The sequence below is a fragment of the Dermacentor variabilis genome, chromosome 3 (assembly GCF_050947875.1).
Source record: "Dermacentor variabilis isolate Ectoservices chromosome 3, ASM5094787v1, whole genome shotgun sequence".
NCBI classification, from domain to species: domain Eukaryota; kingdom Metazoa; phylum Arthropoda; class Arachnida; order Ixodida; family Ixodidae; genus Dermacentor; species Dermacentor variabilis.
Window position 1 is genome coordinate 175,757,815 of NC_134570.1, and position 18,957 is coordinate 175,776,771.

The following is an 18,957-nucleotide window of genomic DNA, read 5'->3' on the forward strand; positions in this document are numbered from 1 at the left end:
TTCCATTAACACCGACAGTCATCGTGAAATGGGTTCTGTCAGAATTTTCTCGTCTACTGATACTTTTGAATGGTGGTCTCTCAACCACCGCTACTTGGAGACATTAATAGCCATCGAACAAGCCATGTCTGATGATGAAGCCACCATCTTTGACCACTGTTCATCACGTCAATTTTCCGTCTTCCTGTCTGGCTGACGAATACATAAGTGGCGTAGACTGGTTTTCACACGTATGCGTGCCGAAATTCTGTAATTAAATATTTTACAACATTGTATTACTTCCTTCATGCCGACAAAGGGTCATTACTCATACAACTACTCAATAAAAAACTGAAGATTTCATTTATAATTTATGCGTATATTTCCAACTCTATGAGGTAGTGCGGGCTTTTCATGCTGTTCTCGAGTCTCGCCTGCAAAGAAGAAAGAAAAACCAGTGAACACTCTTCTAGAATATACAAAGTCACAATAAGGCCCGCTAACAACCACATTGAGTGCGACCAAAAAATACCCTGGCCGCCTTTTAAGCCTGAACAAGGATTCACACAATTTCCTCAACACAAAGACCTGCTTGTTTTTTGATTTACGCTCACACTTGCGCTAAGCAATTCCTATCGCTAAGTTTTTAACATAAATAGTATGCAATGTAGCGTAAGGTTTTGCTCACTTTTATTAAAACGTGCAAGATTATGCAGATCAGTGTTCGTATTCTGGTACATCCGTACGCTTATGTGCACTTTTTATCCCACATCTCTCTGCGTATTTAAAATTTAGCGCTAAGGGAGAGGTCAATCATATTTAAAGACGGCTTCACTCCACCGCGCTCCGAATTGGGCTAGTAGAAAGTGCACAAGTTCTGCCCATTTGTTCGCCTTTGTTGATCGCAGTCGCTGAGCAGTAGCAATCGAATTGTCAGACTGTTTCGAAACGTCTCAAATGCCCGTGGGGCTCCTTCTTGTAAAAATTCTAAGTATTGAGCTTCTACAAATATTATTCTGCTCGCAACTTTAATTGCTGAACAGAACGGCCACGCTATGGACATCATATCTATTTTTTGTTCACTTTTTTCCGACATCGTAAAATGTTTTGTGAGAATTTCCAATGAAAAAGCGGTAAATACCATCTATAAAATAGGATTTTTTTTATGTACCAATGTCAGCAGTATTGAGGTTAGGTTACTGTTGACCTAACATCTTTTCATTACGTGTCATCGCCAAAAATCTGAATACTGCACGAAGTATTTTCTATCACCTATCGACTTTATCAAGGATTATAAAAAAACTTATATGCTTGACTTACAGACCACTCGTAGTCTAAAAAACTTGAATACCAGGTGAAGCATTCACCGTGAACTATGAGAGCAATCAATGCCGGTCGCGTAAAAAAATCTTGTTCAGCTACCACCGAAGGTGACGTTCGAAGTACAAGGAGCTTATACTTTTTTCTACCATACTGATCAGCATATCTTAGTTTTGTAGCCTAATTGAAGTGCGATCGTTTTGCCCTTTTTCCCAGCTACACGTCTCTGACCATTGGAAGCATGACAGCCAGATGCGCGGCTGTGCATTGTCTTTGAAGCAAACAAGTTTGTCGTTTGCATTGGGTACCGTAGTGTTGCACAACTCACAACGCTGGGAGCGTTCTTTCTGCGGCCGACATTGCCGGATTTCAAAAGCGGTACCGTGCATCACCGTTTCAAAGCGCTAGACTGCTTCCAGGAATGATGGGGGAAGATATGGTGTTAGTGGTGTGCGAACCTCTATGACGTTTCTGGCACTTGCAGAACACAAAACTATGGCCTTTGAGAACAGCTTCCTTCGCTGGAGTGCGCTTTAGGCACACTCCATCGTTGTTAGACCAGGCGACGGCCGAGCCCAGCGCATCGAAGGCTAGCTTGAAGGAGCGCTCTAAGAGCGTATGAACTCGTACAAAAACTGCGTGTCGACAAAGGTTGTTGCACGGCAAAAAGCTTACGCTTGTCATATAGGAGGCTTTGAACACAGATCAATTATTGCAACAACCGGAGTCCTTACCGTTACATCTCAGACGCATATGTCGATCGAAATGATAACAACCTAACGACACCTTCCCTCGTTCAAGTTAACGCTTCCAAACACATGACCTGTGCGTCGCATCCAATAGTAACCATTACAAAAGTAAAAGCACGTCAGCTTCCTCTATTCATCCACTATAGAAAAAAGACACCATGAATAGCACAAGCAAAAAGGCATTAACTTCATCCTGATACGGCAACGCAACTGTCGTCGCTGCAAGTGAAATATGGTGGTTGACCGCAGTACACTTCCAAAGGACACATGCCGCCTAGCACCATCGGCCTCCAAGAAACAGGCTTTAAGCCGACGCACGTAGGCTACAACAAACACATATAACCACGACAAAACGCAGTGGCAGCACTAAGCAGCGACTTCTCAACAAAAATAAGGTCAAAGTTGGCAGCGACACTGAACATAACATGATCGAAATTCTGTCCGCCAAAAGATAACAGAAATGCGTGCTCAAGTTTATCGTATATGGTCCTCCGAGGCTGAGGAACGATAACTTCAACTACCTGGTTACCATGGCTTCAACCTTTGCCAAAAACAGCGACTTGGTGATAGTATGGGCCTTTAACACTGCACGCCGGGCGTGGAGCTACGGCCACGGTCAAGGCAGCAGCACCACAGAATATGAGGCAACAACATTGTCTCACGCTACTCACGAACCCATACCACTCCACGCGGATAGGGAACAGTGTGCCCAGAGACACTGGCCCCTACTTCGCCGTCGTAAAGGGAATACAATTGCCAGAATGTCATAACACGGAGGAAACCGTGCTCAGTCGCCACTGTGTACCAGCCCTCGCAATGCCGATGGCGAAGAAACGCAAACGAGAATAACAAAGTGGGATTCCTTTCGAAAACCGAGAAACGACAGTCGCATAACAGACATTGAATCACTGCAACAATTACTGCAAGTTTTCCTGCCGCAGTTGGATAAACAGTCCGAAGAAATTACCCTGACCACAGACACACTGACTGCAGACTTACAGCTTCTACATCTCTGAGAGGCCAGACGCAGCCTAATCAAGATACAGAGAAGAGAAAGGATCACCCGGAAGTTAGAACTCCGCCTAGCGAAGATCACATAAACCGCAGCGACATGCGCGATTGATCTCAAGCGGCAAATCTGGAAGCAGATATGCGACAGCCTACAAGGCACTCTCGCCACAAACAAAACGCGGTCGATGCAACTCCATCTCCTTGATCCAACACAAAGCAACGCAATCAGTGAACAAACAGTCCAATACAATTATTCAGGCATCGACGACGACATCCTAGACGAACTCAACACGAAATACATATAGGAAACTCCACCAATAGACAGGGACAACTGGCTGAATGCAGCGGTGTGAACTGCGAGCTGGACAAAACAATCACGGTTGCTGAAATTCGGCAAGCGATTCAATCGTTAACTTGAAACACCATGTCGGGTAAAGGCAAACATCAACAAGCTTCTGAGAAAATTGAACTGTGATTCAACACGAGCCCTCACCAAGTATTTGAACCACCACCGCTGGCAGAAAACTAGCAAAATAGAAGGCGGGCAATGTCCTTATTACCAAACTAGTCACGTCCCAGAAGAATCTGAGGCTTGTATCACTGACTGTGTGTGCCTGAAATCTGTTTGAACACGTCGTTCTCAATACACTTTAACGCTGTGTTTTTTGGACACCTTAACGAAATATTTTTTTAGGGTGAACACGGGTGTTTTGTAGCATTCAATACTATCCGCGCAGTCTAAAGATGTCACGGAAAAGTTTTGCTCATGCTCAATATGCAGCACATAAGAGTTTTGTATTTCACACGCATGACGTCAAGCCATCGCGCTCGTCGTCTGCTACGCCGAGTTGTCAAGGCCAACCAAACAGTACTGGCCTCCCGAAAATGAATTTATAATTGTTAACAAAAATTTCATGTACGTAAAAGACATATAAATAATTAGACCAACATAAATGTATATCAATAATTTGTTGAAACACTGCAGACTTGCGATTTTCTTTCCACTTTGACGCTTCTAATGCTATTGCGTTAAAATGTCTAGTTGCTCACTTTGTCACGCTTCAACTCGTATTTCAAACGTAGAATTTCCAATGAGGGATGCTCTGTATCTGTACCATGCGAAACTTGGCTTTCTACGCGGTCAAAACTGTCAGTTCGTTTTTAAGGGAGTGACCGCAATGCTAAGCTAGGGCTGTTATGAATAAATATTGGCTTGCTGCTTCTACCTGCGAAGAGGTATATGTATATAATCTCACCGCAATGTGTAGAGCAATGACAGGATCCTCCCATAAGTTGTCCACGGTAACATCAACTTTGCCATCAGGCTTGACGACGAATGACCTTCCAGTACAAGCGACTGAAGTCTTAACGCCAGAGATGACGTCGCAGTATGTTCCCGGTGGTAAAGACGTCTGAAGAATTGCCTGGAGCCGGAAATCCTCGTTGTTGATGACGACGAACGTCGCGTTTCCACGGCCGAATGCGATTGCATGGTAACCGTTGTCCCACCAGTTGGTGACAGGCGAGAACCCCGCCACATTGTGCAGCTCGACAAGGTTGGAGATCTGTCTCCATCTGGAGCGAAAAATGGAAACACATACTTATTGCATGTGCGCGCAGCATCTCGAAGATACTGCGTCATCTGCACTGTGCCGGTTTCGTGCTATAAGTAGTGTCCGGTAATATAATACATCAAGGCTGTCGCTGAAACCTTAGTGAACTATCCAACAGCAACGTATATGAAATCAAACAGCGAAATAACATGTCTCACCAACCGCTCCCTAAGTACCACTCAGAGAAAAAAAAATATGCGAACACCAATGCAATTTCATACATAGGATTTCGCAAGTTTCTCTCAAAAGTAAGACAGCCCGAACAGGAAGAGCTTTGTTTCAGTTCTGCCTGGAAATGACCAATTATCCCATCGGAACGATTTTTTACAGCGCTGCTGGGAGTGCGCCTATATAAAGAAACATTCGAAAACGCTATAAGCCAGTTTTCGCGGTCACCTTCAAAAAAATTAAACAATGTGGCTAACAATAGGAGCAATATGCAGGCCAGTTCGAAAGCTTGTGTGTCAGTTCGGGGTTTACCGAAAGTTAAGTACTCAATTTCGACTCGTTCTGAAGCGTTGTATGAAAGGCTAAGTGAGAGGACGAGACACAGAAAAGGTTTAGTATGTTAGGAAATACGGCTCCCAAAATGGGTAACAATCACTGAAAGTTTGAAACTGTTCTGAAAATAATTACTCAATACTCGTCTTCACCGAAGGTTTACGTACCGACAAAGGTATGCACTTTTGCCCCGCCTCCTAGGTTGTCTATTCGAGGCAAAGTGGTTATATTTCGTTAAAGTAGGAAGCATGTTATGAGTGGCGAAAGATAAATGTTTAATCTATGCAGTTTATTTACAGCTTTTCTAGACGTTTATTTATTCAAGCGTTCCATAGTGTCAAGCTGCCATTATCCACAATGTTTCTCAAAGTCATAATACAGCTGTAAGATATCAACTTCAGATTCAGTAAATATAGTGGCGATCTCGAATGTACTGTGGGGCGAAAAGTTTGTGTTTTGTCATCAGCAGAATTGTGTTATAAAAAAATTATTAATCCCTCCTTTTCACGGTCTCTGCACGCGTGATAACGAGGGATGCACTTAGTCCTCCGTGAACTATACAAGCCTCCTCGTTTGTGTAGGAAGCAACGAAGGGGAAGGAGCCGGGCAGTGTGCATGTAAAATTTTAATGTTGCGAGATAATTATGGTGTTTGCAATAAATTACCTGCGCCAGTGCTCCACATTCTTATGAGTATGTTTTACCAGCAACGCAGAATTTGCGAGCTGCCTTGGCTTAACTGCAAATGCCTGCAAGGCCAAGTTCAACGAACTTAGAGGGAACGCTATCAAAAATTCGTGCCAAGTTCCAACGCATGTGCATCAGTTACTGCTTTTGTAAAACAATTCCTTTATTATGTGCTCTATACTATAAGGCTGCCATTTCAGCTACGGTTTTCTATGACTCTAGGTAACTCAGTCGTACAAAAATGCGGGGCCTGTTCACTCAATGTATTGAGTGAACACGCCCAATTGTCGCGTTGGCAGCAAAAGTAAGAGCGTGAAAAGAAACTACCGACCGCTTGTATTGTTTGTTCTTTAATGCGTGATAGCACATTCACCTGGTGTCCTCGGTGAAATAAACGAGGTAGCTTCTTAGTAAGAGTAAGGGTCATGTTGGGTGACGTGCAGGCAAATTGAACAGTGAGTGGGTTAAATGGTACTTTAGAAATAACAGCCTATGCAAGTGCTCTGGATAATTATCAGAGGCGAAGAATTTAGCATGCTGCTCCGGCATAGCTACAAATACCACAATTCAAATTTAGCACAAAATGGTGCAATTCTATAGCAGAATTGCGTGGTAGGTTACATGGATGCCGATAAATTGCAACTTCCTAATCGAGTGTTTTAAAGTGTCGTACGGCCACTATCATCTAGGTTTCTTAATATCCCCACGTAACTGCCACACGATATTTATATCTTTCAGAAAAAGGGGTCGCGCTAAAGGAATTTGTGACAATTTTCACGTTTATGGCATAATCAAAAAATCATCACAAATACTTACTGAACTCTCGTTTTTCCCCTAATTTCATACGATCGGACGACTTTTGTCGTTCGTTTTTCCGATGTGCTCGATTAACGAAACGAGGTATACATTGTTTCTGTTTGCCACAAATAAGGAACACATTATAGGCAATCTGTAGGCAAAGTTCAAAGTGTGCGGACTAATTACTGCCGTTGAAATAAATTATGTATAAAAGCGATAAGTGCCTCATAACTGTAATATTTTACCATCAGCGCCGATGTTTTTTGCGCATGCCCAGAAAGAAATGCGAACGGAACCTCGATGAAATTTATTCAATATCGAAATGGAGGGAGTGGAAAGGGGGAAATGGCGCGCTGCGGTCAATATTTAGCTGAAGTACATTTTGTAGATGATTTACTGTCGTTGTAAGACTTGCTTAACAAATGCTCGAAACCGTTATATGGGGACAAGGCTTCACACAGAGCAGTCATATACGAGCAACTTTTTCAAGTCAGTGATTTAAATAAAGGCACGTGAACATCTTACTTCCACTGCTCAAGATTAGCAGCTTCCCTTGAAATTCGGATGTCACTGTACCAAACTGACAATTTCGTGATTGTTAAGTGGATAAATGAGATGCTGAATAGGGAACTGCAAACTACAATATTACTAACGTTTAACAACATCAAAGCAAATTTTCGGTTCCGTATAAGGCCGTCACAGATGAAGTAGGTCTGAAAGTTAGTGCATAAACAAAATGATGCCTTGATTACATGAAGTGGTGAAAGAGCCGAAGGAACGTGTTCTGGTAAGCACTAATTTGTTCATGTTTCTTTTTTTTCTTTTCTTTGCCCAGAATAAGTAAGGCTTCAGACCTGTGCTCACAAATTTCAAGCAAAGCTACCCCTCAACTGGTAACTTCGCTAGGAGAGTGCGCAACCGCTGTAAATCTTCCGTGTTATAGTGTTCTTGTCTCCTGTGAAGCTAACCATACTGGGAGCCTATGTCGACAGCACGGTGCATGTTTCTGTTGGTAATCTAACAGACAGAATTGCACAGAAGCATCAACGAAGCTAAACACCGCGGTGCTGTGTCACGACTTGGGAGGCAGGGTGCCAAAGTGACGCTCTGTGCTTAGTCCTGTCGAGCTTTTGCAGAATACTCGAACTGTTCAGATAGAGCGAGTGTGTTACAAAATCCGCGGTAATGTGTCAAAACAATGAAGAGCACCCAAAAATAAAACGCACCATTGCTCGATATTAGAACGTCCTGCCTGCCACTTGCTAAATTAATTTTGGTTAGAATGATTAGGCTACTGCATTCAGTTTCACGTTGTTACATATATCGACAAGTGCGAACACATCGTTTGACAGGGAAATGGGAAGTCTCCTTTATTAAGTATAAAAGCAGCTGAAAATATTACCCAAGTTTGTTCTCAGTAGCGATGCAAGGTCACACGTGCAACAGCATACATTGTAGTTCACAAATGTGACATCGCTACATGCCAGTCTCAGCTAGCAGGCATTGTGCAGCAGTTATATGCGATCACTCCCCTTAAACAATTACAAATACGCTGGGCATAAGCACCGCTAAAAGGATTCAGGAACTCAACTAGGCATCTGCGACGCCGTGTGCACCTTAGCGTGACGTACCAATGCCAGCCACAGACCGAACGAGTGTTGCAGAAGAAGTGCTGAAGAATAGCGTTTGCTTGAACACCACTGTTAACTACTCAGTAACTGTTAACGCAGTATATAAGTGGGTCTCTGTGTTCTTGGTGACATGGTAAAATGTGCCGTTCTCAGGTGCGTCAGATGCATCAGTCATGAACAAGACCTACAGGAATTCGCGCTTCGATATTTCCCCCGTCTTTTCTTGCGTGAGCTACAAAATGAACGAAGCCTTACTGTTTGTGTACACTTGCAGTATTCGGGACGTCAGGGGCGCGATCATCGAGGCACCCTGCAGCCCAGCGCTGGAATTGCCGAGACCATGGAACTGGCGAATAATCTTCTGCACGCTGCGAAGTGTCCAGCTAAACATGCAAGCGCGCCACGTTAAGGTGATTTAAGAAATCGTTGTAGGCTTGTGTTCAATCACAAAATAAAGGAAGAAGGGGGATCACACTTTCTCAAACAGCTTTTTATGCGATCTGTAAAATCAGGAGAATTCGACAGTGGGCTAGCTGTTTCAACGTGCTTAATTTTGTGCGCAAAAACAGCGACAGGGTCAGACTGAAGAATCTATACAAAGATGGAACACCAATAGCAAATCATATACTGTTTATTCTTCAGAAACTCAGAAATGTGCTGATATGTAGTCAGGTAGCCTGCACAACGACGCCTTTTCCGGTTCTAGCAACTCCGTCTATTGTCACCAATTTTTCTGCTGAGAGTTACTTCAGCGGACCTCTTCTGAGACCTAAGGAAATTGTGTTGACGTATGTGCCACGAGGCGTAACCTGCGGGACTGCAACGTAAAGCTATTCCAAACTGTTTCTATTGCGATTCCGCAATTAGCCACGACAGGTCGAAAAATTGTCGGGCCACCCCCACTTTGCTTGTCTGTCACTTGACGTCACGATAACCGCGAGGACTGCCCATCTGATATCACGTGTGCACACTGATTGTGCGTGATCTGACCAAACAAAAGAAATATTCGTAACTAATTGGAAGCTTTTTTCGTCATTAGCCCTCTCCAATTGGTCAAAAGTTTTTAGGCTGCGCTCACTTGACCTGTCTGTCAGACAACGTCACAAAATCGCGAGAGCTCACCAGGAAAAAAGTACTGTGTACGCAATAAAGATGCGTTGTCATGTCGGACAAAACTGCACTTTACTTTTTTCTGAATAGACGGAGGTTGCCCCGTTCCTAAACTACCAGAACATGGTTGTCCGGCGATCGTTTGGCGCTCGCTGCCATGTTTGCCGGGGTGCTTGCGTTTACTTCCGTATAATATAAATTTTGGGTATCAATAGCGAAGTGACGAGCCCTTTCAGTACGTAAAGGGCATCGCTCTGTCAACTCTGCTTTGATGAGGATCCGTTTTAGCGGCATTTTTAACGGTCCATTGAACGCCGCCGCGATCTGTGACCAGCCACCGATACCTAAGGGGACAAAGTTCGATCGCAGACGCTGCGACCACCCTCCTCAGCCGGTTATCTATTTTCACTGGGCTGGCCCTCACCCACTGAAACCCTCTACACTTGAGGATGCTTATTGCCTCTCCTGAACCAATTCGATGAGGAAAAAATTGGAGAAAGCTTAAGCTTCGCCTTTAAGAATGGAAAGCGGTAGCACGCTTCCAGGCAACTGGAGCGTATGTAACCGTAATGTTTACCTAAAAACGCTTGCCGTGAACGCCATGCACGATGGCGAACTTTGTGGTGGAAACGCGGCCCCTTGCGTGGGCCGCAATACGGCGGAGGCGAGCGCCAGCAGGAATTAAGGCAAGGAACCCGGCGTGCCGCTTCGTGGCCCCGAAGACATCCGTCGCGCCGGCGCGGGCAAAATGGCGCACGCCGTGGCCAGTTTGTGTGTGTGAAAGGGTTTCTTTGAGTTTTCGCGTAACATAATTATGTTTTCTCATATAGTCAAATTACAATCCAAGAGCTATCATGTCAGTGGGTTGTGTGCAAGTCCTAGTTTACGATTTTTCTACGTATTTAAGCTTGAGAAATTCAATTATTACAGGCAATTTCTTGCATCATATCGAAGGCCTGGGAATACGTGGTTGGAGTGGGAATGGAAGCACTGCAGCCGCCAACATGCTTCAAACACATTTTCGTTTTTGGATGCGGATATTCATCGGATTCGCTGCGTGGGAGAACCTGATCGGCGTCGCCCATGCGCAGGTGCTGGCTATTCCGGCAGCAAATGTTGGAAGTACCAGCTCGCCCGACCGGTCGACTGAGGACCCGTTCCACTGTGAGGCCACTGAAGCCTTCTTTCATGCTAGCGAACCATGCCTCACCGAAGCGCTGTCATTTCCGGCTGCCAAATCGACAGACGCATCAACGCCGGCACGCCTTAAAGTAGCTGGAATGGCTGGCGCCTCTTCAGTGGGAATGGAAGCACTGCAGCCGCCCAAATGCCTCAAACACATTTTCGTTTTTGGATGCAGGTGAGAACAGCACCTCGACTTTTCTGTAAAAAGTCAAAGAATGTTTGGCTGCTTGTGCTTTCAGGCCCACAAGTATTGTTCCAATTAGCATGCGAATGGGTTCTTGTTTCCAAGTTGTTATGTCCGGCAACGTAGAGCTAAACCCTGGACCCCCTAAAGAAGATCCTAACCTGTTTAACAAGGAGTTGCTACAGCTTGTTAAATCGCTACACGACAAATTTGATTCTAAACACGAAGAAGTAATGACTGCCTTGAGTGAAGTGAAAGAGGCTCAATATTCAATGGAGCAACGAATAGCCGATATCGACAACAGGCTCTCGGCAGTTGAACAATGCATTCGAACATCTGAAGGCCAACAGGGTGAAAGCCTCGTGCCGCAAGTGGTCGTATTGAACCAACGGCTCAACGAATTTGAAGACCGTTCACGTCGCGAAAACTTCATATTTCAAGGGGTAGCAGATAGCGCTGCGGAAACTTGGGCGCAGTCAGAAGAGAAAACTTGCTCGGTTTTAAATTCAGCATTAGGCATGAACCTAAATGAAAGCGATGACCGCATTTCCAGAGCACACAGACTTGGCCGTTTTATCCCCAACAAGTCCAGGCCAATTATTGTCAGATTTTTATCGTCTAAGCTAAGGGAAACGATTCTTTCTTATAAATGTAAGCTAAAGACAACTGGTGTTTCCGTAAGTGAAAATTTTTGTAAGGCAACTGGAGCTGTCAGAACTAATCTGTACGACTTTGGCAAAGAAAGCGGTCAATTTTTAACTGTGAAATACAACAAGCTATATATAAACAAAAAATGTTATATTTACTCTCCTGATAAAAACAGTGTCTGTGAACTTCAATTGGGCAATGTTCCATGCACTGCTGAATTATCGTCCTCTGCTATTAACCACCATTCTGACGCGTCTTTTTCTTAACAGACATTAGGCACCGGCCACGTAGCCAACCTTGTCGTGATTTCTTTTTCTTATTATCGAATGTGCGAAGCGCAGTTAATAAAGTGCATTTATTTTCGATTCATGTGCCGCTGAGGTGGTTGTATTGACCGAGACTTGGTTGACCGATAAAATTCTTAGCGAAGAGCTGTTCCACGGTGACAAGAATTACGTTCTTCACCGTCATGACCACGACCTAAAATCGGGCGGTGGTGTTTTAATTGCCGTCGCCGACAATATATTGCCTTATAGGATTCCACTTGCGTCGTCTTTAGAATTGATTTGTGTGCGTATTGTCATAAACCACCAAAACACATTGCTTTGTGCGTGTTATCGGCCGCCAAGTGCACCATCTACTTTTTGCGATGAACTGCATGAGACTCTGAATTTTCTTGTCTCAACATTTACACACTCACCGTTATTCCTTTTAGGCGATTTTAATTTCCCCAAAATAAGGTGGTCTTCGGTATCGCCCTTTGTTGTCAGTACGTCCACAGAAAGTCAATCTTTCCTTAACTTGTGCCTAAACTTTAATCTTACGCAACTTGTTTCTACGCCAACTAGAGCTGGCACTACTTCATCTAACACTCAAGACTTGATCCTTGTCACTGAAACAAACTTAGTACATTCTTTAACTTGTTTCCCACGACTAAGCGATCACTGTTTCTTGCATTTTTTTGTAATAGGCCCCGTTAGATGTGAGAAGAACAATGCAAAATTTATTAGAGATTATGCGAGCGGGGATTACACTGCAATTAATAATGAGCTTGCAGTATTCATTGATGGCTGCATACCAGAATTTTTCAGCCGTACCGTGGAAGAAAATTGGAACTTGTTTAAAACAAAGCCACGTCCCTTGTCGCTAAATATGTACCACTGCGCAAGCTTTCCGCAAAGAAACGTTCTCCTTGGTTTTCCACGAAACTAACAAGACTGTCAAACAAGAAAAAAACGCCTTTTCGTTGTTGCAAAACGCAGTGGAACATCCACTCGTTGGAATGATTATTATAATGCGCTGCATGCTTATCATACCGCATTAAAAGAAGCGACGGATGTTTTTTTAATACGTATCTACCTTCACTCCTTTCTACAAATCCGTCAAAATTTTGGAGCACTGTTCAAATAAAGAAGAAAAATATCATATCTCTTACAGACACGGATGGTAACACCATGAGCAATGCAGAATGTTGCAATGTCCTAAATGACACTTTCGCGAAATCTTTTTCTATTTGCTGTGTTGATACAGTGCCGCACATGCGCAAAGATTTTTTTCCCATGGATCCACTTGTCATTTTTGTGTGGATTTTGAAGTTAATTGAAGATTAAAAACTATCGTCTTCTTGTGGTGCTGACGAAATTAATTCTAAATTTTTGAGGAATACTGCTGTCTACTCCTCTATATTTTTTATGGTCATTTTCGCCCAATCTATTGAGTGCTCAACTTTGCCCGCAGACTGGAAGGTGGGGAAGGTGGTCCCTCTGTTGAAACCAGGTAACCCGCATTCTCCTCTCAATTACAGGCCCATTTCACTTACCAGCGTGCCTTGCAAAATCCTTGAACACGTAATATCTTCCAATCTTGTCTCATTTCTTGAATCCAACTCTTCACTTCATCTCAGCATGGTTTTCGCAAAAACTGCTCTTGCGAAACACAACCAATATCGTTTATACATAACATTTCTTCCTCTTTAGACAAAGGCCAAGTCATTGACTGTATCTTTCTAGATTTTGCGAAAGCTTTTGACAACGTGTCTCATCACTTACTACTGCTTCTTAAACTTAGTACTCTTAATATTGACCCTAATATTCTGAAATGGATAGAATGTTTTCTCAGCAACCGTACCCAGTTTGTAACAGCTAACGATTCCGCATCCCTGCACTGCACCGTGAAGTCAGGTGTTTCTCAAGGCTCCGTCTTGGGACCGTTATTATTCCTAATTTATATAAATGACTTACCTGCTGTAGTTAATACTTCTATTAAACTTTTTGCCAACGATTGCGTTCTATAACGTGAAATAACTAATCAACATGATAACTTTATGCTTCAGAAAGTTCTAGATAACATTTCAAGGTGGTGCTCACAATGGCTAATGTTCTTAAATCCGACAAAATGCAAAATTATGTCTGTCTCACGTCGCTCGAACTCACCAACTCCTTTCGGCTATATTATCAATGAAATCAACCTTGAGCACGTGACTTCCTATAAATATCTTGGAATCCTGCTAAACAGTAATCTTTCGTGGCATGCGCACATCGGAATATATAATGAACAATGCAAACATATCTCTTGGCTACATTCGCAGGAATTTCTCAAAAGCCCCACCCCATTTGAAGTTACTGCTCTACAAAAACTAATTAGACCGAAGCTAGAGTACGCGTCATCTGTCTGGGGCCCTAGTCAAAAAGCACTAGCAGATACCATTGAGTCAGTTCAGAACAGGTCAGCACGTTTCATCCTTTCTAATTATTCCTGCACATCTAGCGTTTCTTTAATGAAGTCAAACCTTGGCCTTGTAAACTTGCACATTCGAAGAAAAATTTCCCGTCTCTGCCTTTTTCAAAAAATCTTTTACCAAAACAGCTCGCTTGAACAAGAATTAATTTCAGAGCCTTCGTACATGTCGTCGCGTCTTGATCATCGGTTTAAAGTGTTCATTCCTTTCTGTCGCACAAATGTTTTCTTTGATTCATTTCTGCCGAAAACCAGTGCCGAGTGGAACCGCCTTCCCCCTCCATCGCCTGCATCGAGGAGGCATCATCTTTCAAGACTGCAATAACTGATTATGTTTTGAATTTATCACCTTAATGCTAATAATTGTTTGAGCATGTATTTATTATTATTATTATTGTACCCACCCTCTCTGTAACAGCCTTCTGGGCCCTGAGGGTGCTGTAAATAAAAAATAAAAATAATAAAAAAAATCTGGCGATGCGACGTCCGACGCCAGATTTTCTGCGACACGGTCTACTTAACGCTGTCGCTTTAAAACCGCTCTCCGTAGGCAATGCTGTTTACATTGAACGCAAAGAAAAGTGACCTCCTCAATGAGGATAGCCTTTGATTGGGCAATTCGAACAATGATGCGGGTTACAGCCTGACGCTTGTGTCAGTGGTTACGTGATTGGAATGAAAACAGATTGGAATAGTTTTACGTTATAGGGCCCCTGGTGGCACCTCCGTAAGGTCTCACTTTTCTGGAATAGGGAGAGCAAAAACTTTTATATGGCAAATTCCTGAATGACGCAATCATGCTCTTATGCCGCAAGGAGGCGGAAGTGTGGTGCACGTTTACTTACGGTGCAGCTGGCTTACCTGTGCTCGCATATCCATCCGCCTCCGCAGGTGTTGTCGCTATGCCGAGCGACGCGTCGGATGTTCCCCGCGGCATCCGACGGCGGTCCAATCCAGGCGTTTCGGTCCACGCCATCCTGGAAATCCCGGGGCCAGCGGTAGCTGCTCATAACGCGAGGCAATCCGTATGGCCACGCAAGTAGGAAAACGGTGGCCATCTTGTACAGGCGGGGCTCGAAGAACGTCAGGATGTCCGCGCCACCAGCTCCGTGGCCCCTCTGGTTGTCATGGTTGTCCACGAATGTCACCGCGTCTCCGCCCGGAAGGAAGCCCCAGTCCTCGCCGAAGTTTCTGAGGTACTTCAGCAGCTGATCCGGTCGTTTTCTAAGCACGGCTCCTTTAAAAAAACCAATATGCAAGCCGTCAGCCATGATGCAATCGAGCGTGCATGCTTTTTCGTTTGGAAAACTAGTTAGCAGCGGCAGTTTGATGCTTAAAATGTCACTGAAACATATTGGCTGCATTTTCTTACCCTGAATTATTACTAGTCGGGCGGTGAAAACGTATCGCACTGATGCCTTCCGCATTATAATTAAAGATAAAAGCCGCCCCTTAAATAATGATGAGAGCCTGCCAGACGAGAGACATATTTCTAAGCCAATAAGTGACAAATGGAGCACCACTGAAGCACATGTCGGCGGCAGCTTGTGAGTGTGTCGCCGCTTCATAGTCACGCATAATTTAAAACTAATACTCTAGGTTAAATGTCCAGTACGCCATATGAAGAAATGCGTCAGTAGAGGAATGTAGTAAAAGGTAAATAGTGGATCCGCCAGTAATCTCTTGTGGCCGACTTAGGCTCTCAGCGCTCCTAATGGATTGCGTCGAAATACACCAGCGATGACTTCCATTTCAGTTTTGCTTTACAGCGCAGGTCTTTGGCACCCGTTCCTGCTGTGAGCGTCGCCGTTTTTCCTCGTAACCGAGTGAACGAACACAACGAAGTATGAAAGCAAAGAGAGCGCGAGGAGGAAAGCGGAGTAGGAGACGAAAAGTGCGCCGCTCAAGACACCTTTGCTGCGACGATGGCTACGAGAGGATGCCAGAGTAGCACGTGTCGTCTGTATGGGAACAAAGCGTTGCATGTGCGGAGGTCTGTCTGCTGCAGCTGCTGTGAAGCGCGCCCTCGTGTAACCTAGGCGCCGCCTGTCGCGATCTCCTGAATAGCGAGGCAATCGCGCCACAACGCTCCCGTTCTAACTTGTCGAACGCGGCAGATTGGCCGCGCCAGCCAATGTATCGCGAAATGAAATCGCGCACACAGCTGCGCTCAAATTTCGCATGACAGAATATCGTAATCGTCGACGATTTTCTGGTTTCACCGACCGATGTTGCATGCTTCATCGAGTTGTTTCATGTCGCGCTTGCGCCACTGCTCACTTTTTCTTACGACGAAGGCGCAAAGCTATTGTTTCACATAATTTGAAAATTTAGTTTACATTCATGTTGGTTACTTTTCTAACTCTAACTTAAGGGAACAATTCTGCAACACTTTTATGAGGTGCTGAGCAATGGCACTGAGCTTTATGGTGTACAAAATGGCGCTTCTTATACTTCACAGGCGACGATGTATCGTAAATAGATCTTGCTGCTGAAAGCTAACTGGCTGTCTGTTTTTGTACGATTGACAAGAAGAACACGTGCGAGAACTAAAGCCTTTCCCAGTACACAGGCGAGCAACAATATACGCAGCTGCTCGTACGATGTCAGTAACACAATAAGACAAGTTATCAGAATAAGCGCAATGAATACATTGTAGTCAGGTGCGAAAATAATTACGGCGGAAGTGCTCTCACGATCACTGTCGACGTTAATGCGATTATCTGCTGAGAAATGTAGCGAAACGCCTTATTTCTGAAGATACGTTTTTTTAACATCTGTAGTGATGATTCTTAAGCTTTCGTTGCTTCGGATATACGCAAACATATTCCGCCATTTTCCAACTGTGCTCCACTTACCCGGTCGGCTGCCCGATCCATCATACTTCGCGTATCCGCTCATGTAAAATAGGACATTCGATCAGATCGGCATTGCCAAAGTAATGGAATCATTGAAGAACTCGTCCTCCACGGCAGTAGACAGTATCAATGCCGAAGTGCTAAGAAATACATGTGTGTAGCCTCTTTTTATCACTCATATTCCAGGAATCGCTTAACAGCGCTTCAATTCTACATAACTGGCAGGTGCCCCCCCCCCCCCCAAGGTCATCCTAGTCTTCAAAAAATGAATCCGATTATTGCCAAGTGACTACCGCCCTACTTCCATAACAAGCGTGCCTTGTAAAATAACGGAACATATTTTAACTCGCATATTGCTAACTTCCTATCATCCGTAAAGTTTTTCAGCCAAGTCAACATGGTTTCCGCAAAAATTATTCTTATGACACTCAACTTGCTCTTTTCTTGCGACCTAGATCGTAACATCCCGACTGAAACAATATTTTTAGATTTTGCTAAAGCGTCCGATAAGGTCACCATGGTGCTATCTTAACAAATTACCGTGTCTTAGCATTCATCCTTGTGTTCTAAGCTGGATTCGAGGGTTTTTAACTAACTTTTAGCAGTTCGTATACGCTAACTCAACGCTTCATCCTTAACACCCGCGCTTTCAGGCGTACCTCAAGGTACCGTGCTTGGTCCCCTCCTTTTCGTAATATACATCAATGAGCTGCCTTGCAATATTTCTTATCATATCCGACTCTTCGCCGATGATTGTGTGGTTTACCGAGCAGTTACTAACCCCACCAATCATTTGGCACTACAAAATTGCCTATCGCGCATACAAAACTGCTGTAACACTTGGCTCATGTGATTAAATGTAGCTAAAACCGTGTTGATGTCCATTCATCGTCGTCGTAATTATGATATGCCTAATTATAGCGTCAATAACATGCAGACTGCAACAATTGATTCATTCAAATACCTTGGCCTGTATGTCTCGAGTGACTTGGACCTGACACCAAGGACAGCATAGGGGAAATGATATGACTAATAAAGATCGGGCCCCTCGGTTAACCCCCTTTCTTCTCGTTTAACTTGGACCTGTCATGTTAACCACATAACAAATTCTGCTAATCGTACTCTACGTTATCTACGCCGTAACATTTTCTTCGCTCCTCCCTCTATTAAACGACTTGCTTCTCTAACCTTTGTGCGGCTCAAGCTGGAGTATGCCGACGCTATCTTTAAATCCCACCACAATAACCGTATTAACGCCCTCGAGTCAGTTCAGAACCGCGCGACACGATTTATTCTGCCAACTTATTCGTACCAGTTCAAGCATCTCAGCACTAAAATCCCAAATAAACTTACCCTCTGTAGCCTCACGCCGTAGAAAAGTACGTCTTAACCTTTTTCACAATTTTTTCCATTCTTTGCTTTGTGACAATCCGCTCTGAAAAAGAGCACATAGCACTGCCTGCACAACTCACTCTAACACATTATATCCCCCGCAAGCCCATACCGTGACTTTACAGCAATCATTTTTTCTCGCACAACACAAGACTGGCATGGCCTGCCCACCGAAGTTGCCGCTATCCCACTTGCATTCAAGCGACTCATCGAAAATATCGCTTTTCCTTATCCTGTGTAATTTGTAGTATCTTCCTGTCACTAACCCTCCACTAAATCATGTAATGTCTCAACAAGAGTCCTTTGAGGAAATAAGCAAATAAATAAATAAATTTCAATCACTTGCCAAGGTCTCACAAGCCGTTGGCGGCATGATGACGACAGCACGTCGCCACAGCAATTACGACGATTGAATGACGAAGAAAGAATGACATTGGTGGAACGACAAGGGTGGTATTTTATGACGATGGTATAAATGATGATAATGGCATAGGACGACATTGTGATGACGGCAACATGACGATAATGGGATGACGACGAGTGTATGATGTTAGAA

At 44.0% G+C, this 18,957-nt stretch overlaps 1 protein-coding gene across 2 annotated transcripts in view; it reads right to left on the minus strand.

Moving 5' to 3' along the window:
- Positions 1-321: 321 nt before the first annotated feature.
- LOC142576534 (pancreatic alpha-amylase-like) overlaps positions 322-18,957 on the minus strand; it is a 42,760-nt gene continuing 24,124 nt past the window's right edge. The window contains exons 5-7 of one of the 2 annotated variants that reach the window (XM_075686691.1): positions 15,013-15,388; positions 4,316-4,634; positions 322-413 (exon numbers count right to left, since the gene is read on the minus strand). In XM_075686691.1, coding sequence (XP_075542806.1) covers positions 351-413; positions 4,316-4,634; positions 15,013-15,388 — 758 coding nt within the window. In that variant the 3' untranslated portion in view covers positions 322-350. The remainder of the gene's footprint in view (positions 414-4,315; positions 4,635-15,012; positions 15,389-18,957) is intronic. The other variant, XM_075686692.1, reaches the window with a different exon arrangement.